At 49.1% G+C, this 15,248-nt stretch overlaps 1 protein-coding gene across 1 annotated transcript in view; it reads right to left on the reverse strand.

Annotated features, from left to right (window-relative positions):
- Positions 1-193: 193 nt before the first annotated feature.
- DAGLB (diacylglycerol lipase beta) overlaps positions 194-15,248 on the reverse strand; it is a 32,741-nt gene continuing 17,686 nt past the window's right edge. The window contains exons 10-15 of the mRNA XM_080830754.1: positions 14,536-14,616; positions 14,321-14,448; positions 5,272-5,340; positions 5,116-5,188; positions 3,718-3,968; positions 194-3,600 (exon numbers count right to left, since the gene is read on the reverse strand). Of these exons, the coding sequence (XP_080686880.1) occupies positions 3,405-3,600; positions 3,718-3,968; positions 5,116-5,188; positions 5,272-5,340; positions 14,321-14,448; positions 14,536-14,616 (798 nt within the window). The 3' untranslated portion in view covers positions 194-3,404. The remainder of the gene's footprint in view (positions 3,601-3,717; positions 3,969-5,115; positions 5,189-5,271; positions 5,341-14,320; positions 14,449-14,535; positions 14,617-15,248) is intronic.

The raw sequence follows: 15,248 nt of genomic DNA on the forward strand, positions 1-15,248 counted from the left end.
TGCACCTGTCATGCTGGGGAGATGGTGACATCCACACTGGGGCGTGTGTGTGCACAGCTTAGGCCAGAGCTCTGGGCTGAAGAGGCACATGTTGGGAGATAGGGAGGAGGCTGATTTCTAATCTAATTAAGATCCTTTCTAGAGCCTGAAACTGTACTATGAACTTGTCATGTTAGAATCAATTTTCTAAATTATCCTCTTTATTAACCTGAAGATCGCTTTATTTTTGAGTATTTTTTTAAAGAAACAGTTTAAAGACCACGGAGTTCTAAAGGCTTGCTACAAAAACAGCAACCTGCTCCCTTAAGGCAACCAGTTTGAGTCCTTTTAACTAATCTTTGTTATCTCCATATGCCCAAGTGATTTTTTTTTTTTTAACCTACTACATCACCAGTTTGTTTTGAAAGGATAGAATGTGAACAGCCAGATGGAAGCGCTGCCTAGGGCCAGGTGTGGGGGAGGGGTACGGAGCCTCCACGCCCCCTCCCCAAATCTCCACCTGCTCACCCACCTGCAAGCTGCACCCCCCCACCCCGGTTTTGGGTTTTATCCCGCAGGCTTTGTTGCACAGTCCAGCTCACTAAATGGCAGTTTATCTGATTCAGTCTCCAGCCCCTTCCCTCCCTGGGGGTCAGGCTAAGTCACTTGATTGCTGGTTGCATTTTTCATTTTCAGCTGTTACAACAGATACTCTTGTGCATGGCAGACCAACCCCCCCCCCCCCCACCAAAACACACTATTTCCCATTCCCTCAAGAGAATGATTTGGGTTGGGGGGTCGCTATTTAGTGTCTGTGACCCTGTGAATATTCCTAGCTCAGTCCTGGAATAACAGAATTTGGCTACACAACTTCTTGCTTTTTGTCAGGGATCATCTGTACTTGATTTGCTTCATTTCTTGTGTGTTCATGATTCAAGTGAACCTCCATCTGCAGGCTAAATCTCTCAAGATGTCGACATGTATTATGTATTTCACTGATTCTCATTTTCCTAAAGTCTCAGAATCCTCGGGCCTTTAGTATAATCCCCATGGCCAGTGTGGGGCTCGAACTCACGACCCTGAGGTCAGGAGTCACACACTTGATCAACTGAGCCAGCCAGGAGCCCCGACTCCTTTTTAGTTTGCTTCATCTTGACCACCACCTCCAAGAGCTTCCCGAGACAGAAGTGTGTGGTAATCTGTTTCTCAGCCCTTGTGTCTTTGAAAATAACTTCGTTCTCTCCTGGTCTTTTCTGGCTGGTTGGAAATTCCAGGGTGGAGATCAGTTCCCCTCCGTTTGGAAGGCAGCTCTCTTGGCTCCTCCTTGGCCATTTCTGTTGTATGGGGTGAGTTTTTGTTGACAAGTTCTGTGGGACTGTCGCCCTGGCTTGCATGTCCTGGTCTGCTTTTCTCCTTTGTGCTTGGGTGGGCTCTGTGTGCTGCCATAGCTGTGCGTCACCCACATGCTCTGAACTTCCACCTGTCACGCTTCTAATTTCCAGGCATTCTTTATTCTCCACTTCTCAGTCTCGGCATCAGTTTTGTGGTTGCAACACTTTCTCTGTTCCCAAGCTCTACGTAGTCTCTCCTGGTCCCATGTTCCGAGTGTGCCCACCAGGCCTTGGCCAGGGCTTCAAAGTTCAGAGTCTGCAGAAGCAGACTGCAGGGGCGCCTGGGGGGTGCAGGTGCTTAAGGGTCTGACTCAGTTTCGGCTCAGGTCATGATCTCAGGATCCCAGGAGTGAGGGCCTGTGTCAGGTTCCATGCTCAGCGTGGTCTGCTTGGGATTCTCCCTCTCCCTCCACCTCTCCTCCTCATGCTTGCTCTAAAATAAGTACATCTTAAGAAAGGGGGAGGCAGGGTGCCTGGGTGGCTCAGTGGGTTAAAGCCTCTGCCTCCGGCTCGGGTCACGATCCCAGGGTCCTGGGATCTGGCCCCACATCGGGCTCTCTGCTTAGCGGGGAGCCTGCTTCCCCCTCTCTCTCTGCCTGCCTCTCTGCCTACTTGTGATCTGTGTGTGTCAAATAAATAAAATCTTTCAAAAAAGAAAGAAAAAAAGAAAGGGGGAGGCAGATTGGAAACTGGGCACCGCAAGTGGTGTCAAGGGATGTCCAAGATCTTTGAGCTTTCTGCCACTAGGAATGTACAGGAATTGTGTTTAGAAACGAAACTTGTGGCAGCTGAACACCGTCGCATTTCAATCACAGTTTTTTAAAATGGCCTTTGCAGGTACTCAGAGACTAAGGTGGTATTAGTGTGAGGGCTGAGAGGCCCTGAGGGAGGGGTCTCCAGAGGTCAGGTTGCCCTGGACAATCTTCAGGGGGGTTGTGGCATCTTCTCCAAGTGTGAGAAGCTGAGGAGCATCATCCCCTTGCCTCCCACTGCCCTGCTATCCAAGGCCCCCTCCCTCAGAGCAAACCCCGGGCCAGACTTCCCGATCCCCTGCTGTGCTTGGGGGGCGGCGGGGGGGCAGAGTTGTAAGCCGGGGTAGCTGGGCCTTTCCTCCAAGTGGGAGTCTCTTTACCCCTAGGCCACCCACGTTCCTTTTCTTCTTTCCCCATCCTCATGGATTTATGCTTTTTAAAGAGATCCATTTAGTGTCATTTTCTGGCACTTCGGTAGGGTTAAATCAGATGCCTGTGTGATCTTCAGCCTTTAGCCCAGAGCTCCAAGAAAGCTTAAGGCTTCATTTTTGTTGCTTACAGTAGACAAAACTTTTAAAACAGGATTGCTATACAACCAGCCAGTAAAACAGACCTTCTTGGAAACATCCAGTGGATGAGGACATCACTGTCCAGACACGAATGACACGTGTAAGTGCTTTATTAACTCCCTCTGAATCCACTGGCTGACCTCCAAAAGCCAGTATATCATGTGCAAATGAAGCAGTCAGCTTGATGTGGAGACTGGCGCGCTCAGGGGCAGGGGTCCTAATTCCCAGCCCGGCCTTGGGGCCACCCAGGAGAAAGCCCATTTGTGCCCTGACAATGGAGTATACAGGTGTGTGCAGCCAGGAAAATCCAGTCTGCAAAGTAAACTGCCCATCTGTATGTCTGGTTCAGACTCAACAGTGGTAAGACCCTGAAGACCCCGTCAGTGAAAAGGTGGCATCAGAGGTGGGAACGCATCTTAACCTGGCCTTGGATTCCCACCCTTTCCTGGGACAGTTCTCAGATCACTCAGGAATTGCCCTGGAGGTTCCCGAAGCTTCCCGTGTGAGTCCCATCCTCTCCGTGCTCTCCTGACAACTGGCTCTGCTAATACTGGGACCAGAACGACTTCCCACATTAGCCAGTGATGTAGAGGACCATCCAGTTCCTACCAGTGGACATCCGAGGTTCCGGCATCACGGGAGTCCCTCTGATTTCTTCGGTTAAGAACGGAAGCGGGAGTCTGTCGTCCTGCAGCAGCTTGCGTGAGCCCCGGTTACACCACATCCACGCTCGAGCCGCCTCCAGCGGGGCAGAAAGCGGAGCCGGCCCGGTCCGACACCACGCTGTCCAAGGCTTTCATCAGGATGTCCGGCATGTGGTCTGTCAACATCTTGGGGCCGATGAGTATTTTGCTGAACTGTGATTCGTGGGACCACCTCGCGCTGTACCGAGCCGCAGAACGGCAAAACCTGGGAAAGGCAGAAGGTGAACTAGCCGAGCGGCCCTTTAGGCTGAAACCCGTGCATTTCCGATGTGCTGCGTGGACCGAGCCCCGGCAGCTCCGTGCCCGCGCTGCCCACACTCACCTCCCTGCAGTGCCTTCTTCCTCCAGGTGGATGATTCTGCCGGGAGGGTAAAGAGGGGGGTACTTGGTGGGGGACTCCAAGGGGGAGTCGCTGGAGAAGCTGTAGGTCGGGGACCCGTGCGACAGGAGGCTCTGCTCCCCCAGAAGCGGCTGCGTCAGATCTCCATGGGTGCCCCCGTCCAGCTCCGTGGGAAAGTTATCCGGGCTTCCTCCGAACAGCTCGTACCAGCACCCGTGCAGCAGGATCTGGTACTGGCGGGACAGACCCGAGAAGGCAGCCTGCTGGTTACTCGGACCTGGGCCCCTGAAGCTCGTGCTGGGGGACAGTGACCCTCAGAGCTCAGACCGGCCGTCTCTCTAAATCCTGGATCTTAGGGGCGGGGAAGTTAGGGGCCTCAACTCCTGTGTCTCTTGGGCCGTGAAGCCACATCCAACAGGAAGCAGTACGGAGAGACCGAACCCTGCCGACTCTAAGGAAAATCACCCTTCATTCTTCTCAGACAGTTCTGCCAACCAGCTTTACTCTTTCCCTTAATGACATTTATTAATATTTTTTAGAACTCTGAGTGGGGAGCAGTTGGTAAGGAGAAGCTTATTTTAAATAAATTTTTTTGAGGAACAACAACAAAAAATCAGAAAACAGGTTAAAAAGTGAAAATCCCTTCTAAAAACTTTATATCCCCTGCCTTAGGGGATATATCCCTGCAGAATCATTTTTAAACCTGCCCTTAAAAAAACTTTTCGTGGGGCGCCTGGGTGGCTCAGTGGGTTAAGCCTCTGCCTTCGGCTCGGGTCATGATCCCGGAGTCCTGGGATCGAGCCCCGCATCGGGCTCTCTGCTCAGCGGAGAGCCTGTTTCCTCCCTTCCCCTCTCTCTGCCTACTTGTGATCTCTGTCTGTCAAATAAGTAAAATAAAATCTTTAAAACAAAAAACAAAAAAACAAAAAAAACTTTTCGCTACGCCATGGCTGTCTTTCTCTAGTGGTAAACATAACCTCCGGCCACCACTATTAAGGACTGCAACAGTCTCCAGTGTACTTGTACTCGGACTTCTTAAACACTGTCTGGCAGATGTGTTTTCTCAGCGTTGGGACCAAAAGCATCAAAATACTGTTGGTCACAAGACAAGCTAACAAAGTATGGCAGACAGCAAGTCCCCTCGCTAGGACAGGGAAGGTTCTACTGGAGGGTTCTCACTGTGGCGTCCCGTGACCGACCGACCGTGGGCCGCCTTCGGCATCGCCTGTGGGACGCCAGACCCAAGTCCGTGCGGAGGGCGAAGCGCTCCAGGCAACAGCATCCAAGGCCCTGGTCGAAGAGGCTCAGGAGCGGGAAGCGCCTCCCCGTGGCCCGCCCAGTCGCGGACCCCCCAGATGCTCTCACAGGCCCCCCACTTACCTTGGGCTTGTTGCAGTGAGCGATCACTCGCAAAATTCTCTTCTTCAGATCTTCCAGGTTAGTCACACTTAACCTGTTCGGCAAAAGACCAGATGGAGGCTCAGTACTCGGTGTCTCGGCCGCCCCGAGCCCAGACGAAGCATCCAGCGGACTCACCGGGGAATGACATCCTTGCCGAGGACGAGTGACACCATGAAGGTCTTAGAGTATTCGTAAAGGGATTTGCTGAAATTTCAGAAAAATACAAATTAGGGAGGTTTTAGGAGTATACTGCCCACAAAGAGCTCCAAAGAGAAATCAAGTAACTCTGCCAGGTCAGTGAGGAAAGTTTTCAGAGAATGAAACTGTCCTCTTCCCTTTAAAAGGGAAGTAAAATTTTACGAGAAGTAAAACAGACATACTCTGATCAGAGCAACTTATTTGCCAGATTCCAGGAAAGCCACAAACTCCACCAGTCAAGTCAAGACAGCAGATGACGCCCGTGCTCGTGTCCTGTGACCCAGCCGCGGGGACTCACAGGCGCGCCGGGCCGCTGGTCGAAAAGAGGCAAGAGGCTCTTCACCGCAGCTCTCGCTGCTCGTCACAGCAGAGGCTGGGAATGCGAAGGTCCGTTTGTGGAGAGCAGTTCAGGGCACAAACTATGGCCTGCGCGCAGAGCACCGAGTCCTTCACGGCTGCCCTGTGCCCTGGGGGGTGACCGCGCGATGTGTGGCCGAGTCAGGAGAGCCGGACGCACAGGGTGTCAGGCGGACGCTGCCTTTACCCGGGAGGCGGAGGGATGCAGAGATACATACTTGCTCTCACACAGAACTAAGTGAGGATAATGGAAAGCTAAGTCAAAACCTAACGGCTACTTGAGGGGAGAGGGACAGAGAAAGGGAGATTGCTTCTTGTTTTTTTAAAGATTTTACTTAGAGAGTATGGGCTGAGGGAGAGGCAGAAGCAGACTCCCCACTGAGCAGGGAGCCCGATGCGGGGCTCAAACCCAGGACACTGGGATTATGGCCTGAGCCGAAGGCAGCCGCTTAGACATCTGAGCCACCCAGGCACCCCGAGAAAGGGAGATTTCTGAATGTACCTTGTTTATAGAGTTGTCTGCGGAACCATGTCATTGTTTTATAGAACCATAAAAATGGAAACAAAAGCAATTCCTAAAATCAAAAGCCAAATGAAACAAACAAACCTAACAGTGCTACTACCAGAAGAATTACGTCAAGTGACGACAGCAACAGAAACGTGGCTGCACGTCCCTAGCGGGGCTATCACATAAGAACTAAAGAAGGTGGGGCGCCCGGGTGACTCAGTGGGTTAAAGCCTCTGCCTTCGGCTCAGGTCATGATCTCAGGGTCCTGTGATCGAGCTCCACATGAGGCTCTACTGCTCAGCAGGGAGCCTGCTTCCCTTCCTCTCTCTCTGCCTGCCTCTCTCCTTACTTGTGATCTCTGTCTGTCAAATAAATAAATTAAAAAAACAAAAAAACAAAACTAAAGAGGGTGCAAAAAGATCCCACACTGCCTCCAGCAGTCATCCTGAAATTGACCCCCCAGTCCGTGCACACGTGGGCACACGCGTGGCTGTGTGGGCAGATTAAATACCAAGTATATAATCCCGTACTTTCAGTAAAAACCCTGATCCTTAAGTTGAAAGTGTCAATGTGAACTAAAGACACATTTTCTCTTTGAAGTAACGACCATTTCCAACCTCAAGCCGCTGTTAAGGCCTAGAAACCGTGACCTGCCTGGTGGTGAAGAGACACCCGGTGTCTGGCTTATAGTCTCTAAATACCATTTCCTACTTGGAACAGCCAACACCGCGTGGAGAAATGGTGGCGTCCGCGTACCGGCACAGCGTTTAAAACCTGCACACGTTCGCTAGTGCCAGAGTACAAAACTGTCAGTCCCCCGGCGTTGTGTCAGAGAAGCCTAGTTGGAAGGGGTTCCTGCTGGCCAAAGACAAGACGGTGTGAACACGGAAGTGAACTGCAAGGGACTGAGATAGTTGAAAACAATTCCTGTCCGCCTCTGGAGGCTGCTGGAACACCACTACTCGGAACGCGGCTAAATAAAGGGAAAGACTCATGCATTCATGTGTCTCCTGCTTATGCGGTGAGAAGTAACACACCAGAGTAACCGACTACTTGGAAGAAAAGTTCTTTCTAATCTTCAGCTAATGAATGCAGAAGGAATGACAGACTGTCAGCGTTTTGCAGCCTCTACTAGAACACGTATCTATCAATTAGTATTGCTGACGTCATAGAGATCAGCAGACATGTGCCTCCCGCCGCGGCGCAGCAGGAACCGCACGCCATGGCCACCACGTACTATTGTCAAAAAACTGACCCTGAGTGGGGGGCGCCTGGGAGGCTCAGTGGGTTAAAGCCTCTGCCTTCAGCTCAGGTCATGATCTCAGGGTCCTGGGATCGAGCCCCGAATCGGGCTCTCTGCTCAGCAGGGAACCTGCTTCCCCCCTCTCTCTGCCTGCCTCTCTGCCTACTTGTGATCTCTGTCTGTCAAATAAATAAATAAAATCTTAAAAAAAAAAATTGACCCTGAGGGGTGCCTGGGTGGCTCAGTCGTTAAGCATCTGCCTTCGGCTCCAGTCATGATCCCAGGGTCCTGGGTTCAAGCCCCGCATCAGGCTCCCTGCTTTGTGGGAAGCCTGCTTCTCCCTCTCCCACTCCCCCTGCTTGTGTTCCCTCTCTGTCTCTCTGTCAGAGAAATAAAATCTTAAAAAAACAAACCAACCCTGAATCGATCAAATTCCTAGACATGATTACCATTTTCTAGGACATCCAGCCAACAGTACAGAGGAACATGTTAAATGACAGAGTGACTATCCAAGAGAAATCTGGAATGCGGATTCTCCAGAACTAACCTGGTTTCAGAAATAAAGAGGGAACTGAACTATCTATACATTAGAGGAGAATTACAGAACTTTCATATCTGTGGATCCCCTGTACACATGCCATTAAATTTGATTTAAAAACAAAAATACGGGGTGCCTGGGTGGCTCAGTGGGTTAAAGCCTCTGCCTTCGGCTCAGGTCATGATCCCAGGGTCCTGGGATCGAGCCCCGCATCAGGCTCTCTGCTCAGCAGGGAGCCTGCTTCCCTTCCTCTCTCTCTGCCTGCCTTTCTGCCTACTTGTGATCTCTGTCAAATAAATAAATAAAATCTTTAAAAAAAAATTAAAAAAATTAAAAAAAATAAAAACAAAAATACAATTCCAAGACAAATCCACTATATCCAATCCAAGAACCCTGTTTGGAATTTAAAGAAATCAACTGTAAAACATAAGATCTTTGGGAGAACATACTGGAATCAAATTTTAAGTGCTCTATGCTTTACACACATATTAGGATATACACAGATGAAATGACAGGTCTCATCTGCTTCAAAGCACTCCAGCCACAGGGATCTATGGGAGGTGTGGTGGGGTACAGTGGGTACATGAAGATTGGTCAGGTTAACAAAATGACTGAAGCTGATGAAATGGTGGCTTATTGAACTATTTTTGTATATGACATCATCATAAGCACTGAAGAATCGGTTAACTAGTTAACTAGTTAACTATCGGTTAATTATCCAAATTGTAGCACGAAAAGCAGAGATACAGAGCTATGAACGAGAGGCTGGAGATGCAAAATGAGAGCAAGGGGGCACGATGCTGACAGGAGGCTCTGAAAGTGGGAGACAGAGGCAGTCACGTGTGACGAGACCCTCACAGATCTGAGAATCTGAAACTTTCAAGCGAGACACACCAACACCGAAGATCATACACTTAAGAATAAAGCAAGCATCCTCGTAACCTGGATGCATCTTACTGAGTAAAAGAAAATGCAACGCAATCCTGCATATTGTAGGATTCCATGTATAGGACATTCTGAGAAAGGCAAAACTATAGTGACAAAAAAGGTCCCTGTGCACTTGGGGATGGGTGGAAGGGACCAATTGCAAAGGAACACAGGACATTTTTTAAAATTAATTAATTAATTAATTTGTCAGAGAGAGCGCGAGCACAAGCAGGCAGAGGCAGAAAGAGAAGGAGGCTCCCTGCTGAGCAAGGAGTACGATGCGGGACTCGATCCCAGGACCCTGGGATCATGACCCGAGCTGAATGCAGCAGCTTAACTGACTGAGCCACACAGGCATCCCTGGACACAGGACATCTTAATGGTGATCCTATCAGCTCCAAAAGGCCAAAAGACAAAGCTGTGAAATTAGTTCACACAGTAAAAAAAAAAAAAAAAAAAATCACTCTACGGATGAATTAAAATAAGCAAGTCTAACAAGGCTGTTGGATACAAGATCAAAACACAAATTTCTATGAGATTGATGTATGTCAGCAAAAGATGTGTTAAGACTGGAGAAAATCATAAAACTTACTTAAGTGAAAAGATACTAAAATTAAAGAGGCCCTGAATATCTGAAAACTGATTTCATGTTCAAAGGTGGGAAAACTCAGTATCTGTCAGTTACCTCCAAACTGAACTAGAAAATAAAGGCAGCTGAAATAATTCTAATCTGTTTATGGAACTTGCAAAATTGATTCTAAAATTGGCATGGAGGTGTCAAGGGCTAAGAGCCAACATGGTCTTTCAAAAGTAAAAGGCGCAGGGATGTGCACTACTAAATGCCAATACTTCACATTAGCAGTAGGGGAAAGGCTAAGATAATGCGCCGTGTTGGGGGGAGGGGATGAAACTGGATCCCTGCCTCACACCACACAGAAAAACACAATTAAACAGATTACAGACCTACATAAAGTTGAAAGGCCAGACTAAAAGCTGTTAGAATAAAGGAAACAAGCTCCATATCCTTAGAATATAGAAAGGTTTTTGTTTGTTTGTTTTAAAGATTTGTCAGCACAAGCAGGGGAAGCAGCAGGCTCCCCACTGAACGGGGAGCCTGGTGCAGGGCTCAATCCCAGGACCCTGGGATCAGACCTGAGCCGAAGGCCGACGCTCAACCAACTGAGCCTCCCAGGTGCCGCATAGAAAGATTTCTTAAATAAGAAACAAAAATCCAAAAATCATATAAGACTGACAAATTAGTGTTAAAATTAAGAAATGATGACCTGAAGACAGGACTCAAGGAAAATACAAAACGCATCAAGGACTGGGAGAGCATATTCGAGACACATACTTGGAGCCACAAAAGAACCGATTACAGAACACACGTGTTCAGAAACCAGTGACCCAACAGAAAAATGGCCAAAAAGAACAAAAGCGGAAATACAGCCAATAATACGTGGAAAGAGCCCCAACTTCATTAGCAATCATGGACATGCAAATTAGACCATGATGAAACATCACCACACACCAGTCGGACCAGCAAAAATCTCTTACATCTCATATTAACTGTTGGTGAGAATGTGGAGCGTGGTGAACTCATATACACTGTGGGCGAGCATACACACGCACAGCCGCTCTGTAGAAGGAGCACCGGCCTCACACATGAAAGGGGAGCATGTGCACACGCTGTGATCTACACCCGGAGAGGGTCCACACAACCACCATGCATCGCCAGTGACACAGACCATTTGTGATCGATACAGGACAGAATATAATCAGAATGGACAGAACCACATCCTACAGGCATCGAACATAATGTGGACTAAAAAAGGGAAGTCACAAAATACAATTAAGTACTATTCTAGCTCTATAAACTTCAAAAAAATAGAAATAAAATTTCAAAACCATACAAATCCAAACTATTCTGTGGAGACCTGCATATAGGTGGTACAACTACTTTTTAAAGCAAAGGAGGAATTTTCACACAGATCAGGACGGTGACAATCCGTGGACAGGAAAGGAGAGGATGCGTGGGGATTTTCGAAGGCACTGACTACTCTCTCTCTCCACTTGGGTACAGAGCCTTGTGTGTATTTTTAAACGAGCCTCACTGAGGTATACACAGCAAAACCTCCCACTGTAAGTGTACGATGGGTTCTGACAAAGGCACAGAACTCCCAGTACCACCCCCAAGATGAAGAGCATTTCCACCACCCCCAGGAAGCTCCCTGTGTCCCGTGTCAATCAATCCCACCCCAAGCCCAGACAACCACTGGTATGCTTTGTCATCATATGCTTCTGTCTTTTCTAGAAGGTCATATAAACGGAATCATACAATAGGTCTTTTGTGCAGGGCTTTTTTCAGACAGCAAAATGCATCCAAGCTGTATGGATGTTTGCTGCTTAGTCTCAAAAATATGTTTTATGTTAATTGTTCCACAATTTATAAATTCAGTTATTCTTAAGAGTTACTCATGTTTTCTCACATGTATAAGTATATATTTTAATATAAAAAGAACTTAGGGGTGCCTAGGTGGCTCAGTCTGTTAAGTGTCTGCCTTTAGCTTAGATCATGATCCTGGGGTACTAGGATTGAGCCCCACAAAGGACTCCCAGCTTAGTGGGGAGCCTGCTTCTCCTCCCCACGCCATACTCTCCCTTGAGCACATGCACTCTAACAAATCTTAAAAAAAAAAAAAAACTTCTAAAAATTTTAAAAGGTATACCAATATTTATATATAACTGACTTGTGATGAGAAAAATGAATGTAAATATCCATCAGTAGACTAAAAATGCCATAATCAGATGATAGAATACTAAGCAGCTCTATAAAAACACGTTCTCAAACAATATTTAAGGATATAACATATACAGAATATTATGTTAATTTATAAAACACACACCCCCGGGGGCGCCTGGGTGGCTCAGTCATTGAGCACCTGCCTTCAGCTCAGGTCATGATCCCAGGGTCCTGGGATCGAGCCCCGCATCGGGCTCTCTGCTCAGCAGGGAGCCTGCTTCCCTCTCTCTCTCTGCCTGCCTCTCTGCCTACCTGTGATCTTCTGTCAAATAAATAAACAAAATCGTAAAAAAAAAAAAAAAAAAAAAAGAAGAAAAGAAAAATAAGCAATCCCACTTACAACTGCCCTGAAAAAATATGACAGAATAAATCTAACCAAGGAGGTAAAGACCTGTACCCTGTGAACAGGAAACTATGATGAAAGAAACAGAAGACACCAATGAACAGGAAGATGTTCCGCACTCACGGACCGGCAGAACTGATACCGTCGCAATGTCCACAGCAGCCAGAGCCACCTGAAGTCCGTGCAAACCCTATCAAACTTCCAACGGCATTCTCTCAAGAAACAGACCAAATAATCCTAAAATTTCTGTGGAACCACAAAAAAGCCCTAACTAGCCAAAGTCATCTCTCTCTCTCTTTTTTTTTTTTTAGATTTTATTTATTTATTTGGCAGAGAGAGAATGAGCAGGGGAGGGAACAGAGGCAGAGGAGGAAGGAGACTCCCCACTTAGCAGGGAGCCTGATGTGGGACTCGCTCCTGGGACTCCGGGATCCCGACGGGAGCCGAAGGCAGACGCTTCACCAACTGAGCCATCCCGGCGCCCCACCAAAGCCATCTTTAGGGGCAGAACAAAGTGGGCAGCCTCGTGCTCCCTGACTTCGAACTATGTTACAAAGCCACAGTAATCACAGCCGTATGGTCCTGGCATAAAGACAGACACGGAGCCCAGAAACACACCCAACTCTCTGACAACAGAGGAGCCAAGAACACACGGTGGGGAAAGAACATTCTCTTCGACTGACGGTGATGGGAAAACAGAAGCCCCGTGCAGCAGCGTGAAGCCAGACCCCCCACCTCCCATCACACGCGCAGAAAGAACTAATTACGGGTTAGAGACCTGAAACCAGAAAACTCTAAGGAGAAAACAGGCAGTAAGCTCCTTAACACTGGTCCTGGTGATAATTTTTTGGATTTGACCCCAAAAGCAAAGGTGACAAAAACAAAAATAACCAAGAGGGGCTGCATCCAACTGAAAAGCTTCTGCACAGCAAAGGAAACCCCCAATGAAACGAACGGGAGGGAACGTGTGCCGACCCCGACACGGGGCTGATACCCAGAATACAGAGAGAACTCACACAAGGCAACACCAAAAACCAATAAGACTCAAAAATGGGCAGAGGACTGGACAGACATTTTCCGCACAAAGACCCGCACACGACCCACAGGCACAAAAAGGCGCGCGACATCCCTACTTGACAGGAAATGCAAATCAAAACCACAGTAAGATCTCCCCTCCCACCTGTCAGCACAGCTAGTATTAAACACAAGAACAAAAAAGCCCCCCAAATCAAGAAACGTCCAGTGTGGGTGAGGACCTGGAGAACAGGGAACCCTTGTGCACTGCTGGGGGGAGGTAAATGGGCGCAGCCACTGGGAAACAGTATGGACGTTCCTCAAAAAGCAGGACGTACAACTATCGTATCATCTGGTGATTCCACTTCCAGACACGGATCCAAAAGCAACAACTCTCCTGACCTGAACAGCCGTCTGCACCCCGCGTTCACCAAAGCACCATCTCCAGCAGCTGGGACCACAGCCCAAGTGTCGGCTGGCACTAAGTGTCGGTGTGCACGTATATACACAACGGCCATAAAACAACGAAAACAGGCTAAAGCAGAATAAAGCAAAGGAAATCCTGCCATCTGCAGCTACACGGATGGACCCGGAGAGCATTATGCTACGGGGAATAAGAAAGACTTATCTTTACAAATACTGGAGGACCGCACTTACATGTAAATCTAAAAAAAAAAAAAGAACCCCCCCCCCCCACCAAACCAAAAACCAAGCTCGCAGATCTAGAGAATCTGGGTTGGTGGTTGCAGAGGTGGGGCTTGTGGGACAGGAGAAGGGAGTCAAAGAGGACAAACTCCGGTTATTAGTAAGTCACGGACACCGGCAGGGACAGAACACACAGCGCGGCAGCCACAGTTCACCTGCTGGGCTGCGTGTCTCAAAGTTGCTAAGAGAATAAATCTTCAAGGTTCTTACCACCAGAAAAAAAAAAAACCTCTGTAACTAGATAAAGTGGCAGATGTTCTCTTCTCGATTTCTTGTAATCACTGCACAATCTGTACAAATACCAAATGACCGCCTTGTGCACCCGACACAAACACCGACCGCGTCTCCGTTTACAGAAAGATCTCAGGCCCGCACCGTCTAGGGAAGCAGAGCTCCGCTCGCGGACCTTCGAGGGCCTCTTCGGTCTGTCAGCCACCCAACAGCGCTGGAAACAAACAGGGGGCGCGGAGGAGAGCGCGCGATGGAAGCCCAGGGGCGAGCAGTGCGGAGCGGGGACTGGCACTCGCCCGCGGCCCCCCGACGGCACGCACCTCAGCAGCCCCCTGGGCGGGGAGAAGGCGTAGCAGCGGACCTGCGGGTAGGAGCTCCGGAGCATGAGGGCCAGCAGCGCCGCGGCGCCCGCCCCCAGGCTGTGGCCCACCACCACCAGCCGGTACTCCTGCGGAGAGAGAGGAGCGGCAGCGTTAGCGGACCAAGGCGAACCGCAGCTGGATGACACACAATCAATGAGAAGTCAGAATCTCACGGGAGCGATGCTGAACGCTTGGCTCAAAATCCCATCATTGACGAGGCGCTGGTAAACGTATCTGGCGGCTTGAGAAATCCCCTAAAAACACAGATAAGAGAAAGCGGCCATTGGTCGTCGAACAGGACAGGTCCCATCACACGACAGGGCTACAGCATGCGTGCTTCCGTGTGTCCCCAGAGCCGAGGTGAGCATCCGGGGATCAGTGGTGGCCACTGCTACTGCGCCCCGCCGTGTTCCTGGTCCCCGGCGTGGGGCCGGGCATGGAGCTGGCGCTCTGTGACTGGTTCTGGGGACGAAGGAAGGGGTGACATCCACAACACCTTTCCAGGCCAACGGATCTTTCTACGGCTTTTCTGTAGCTACACAAGTATCCTGCCATATGCGCTGACCACACTTCTGCCGAGTCCCGACGGCCGGTCTGATCTAGCTGATAAAGGACTGATCTTTCAACGAGAGATCAAAACAAAAAAGCTCTGAATTGGTAATAGCCGATTAAGCATCCAGTTCCCACAGACACAAAACTAAGACCATGGAAGCGGAGTTCTAGGAAGGTTAGGTTTTAATTTCCAAAAATACATAAAACAGGGGCACCTGGGTGGCTCAGTGGGTTAAGCCTCTGCCTTCGGCTCAGGTCATGATCCCAGGGTCCTGGGATCGAGCCCCGCATCGGGCTCTCTACTCGGCAGGGAGCCTGCTTACTCCTCTCTCTC

This window comes from Martes martes (genome assembly GCF_963455335.1).
Source record: "Martes martes genome assembly, chromosome: 18".
NCBI lineage: Eukaryota > Metazoa > Chordata > Mammalia > Carnivora > Mustelidae > Martes > Martes martes.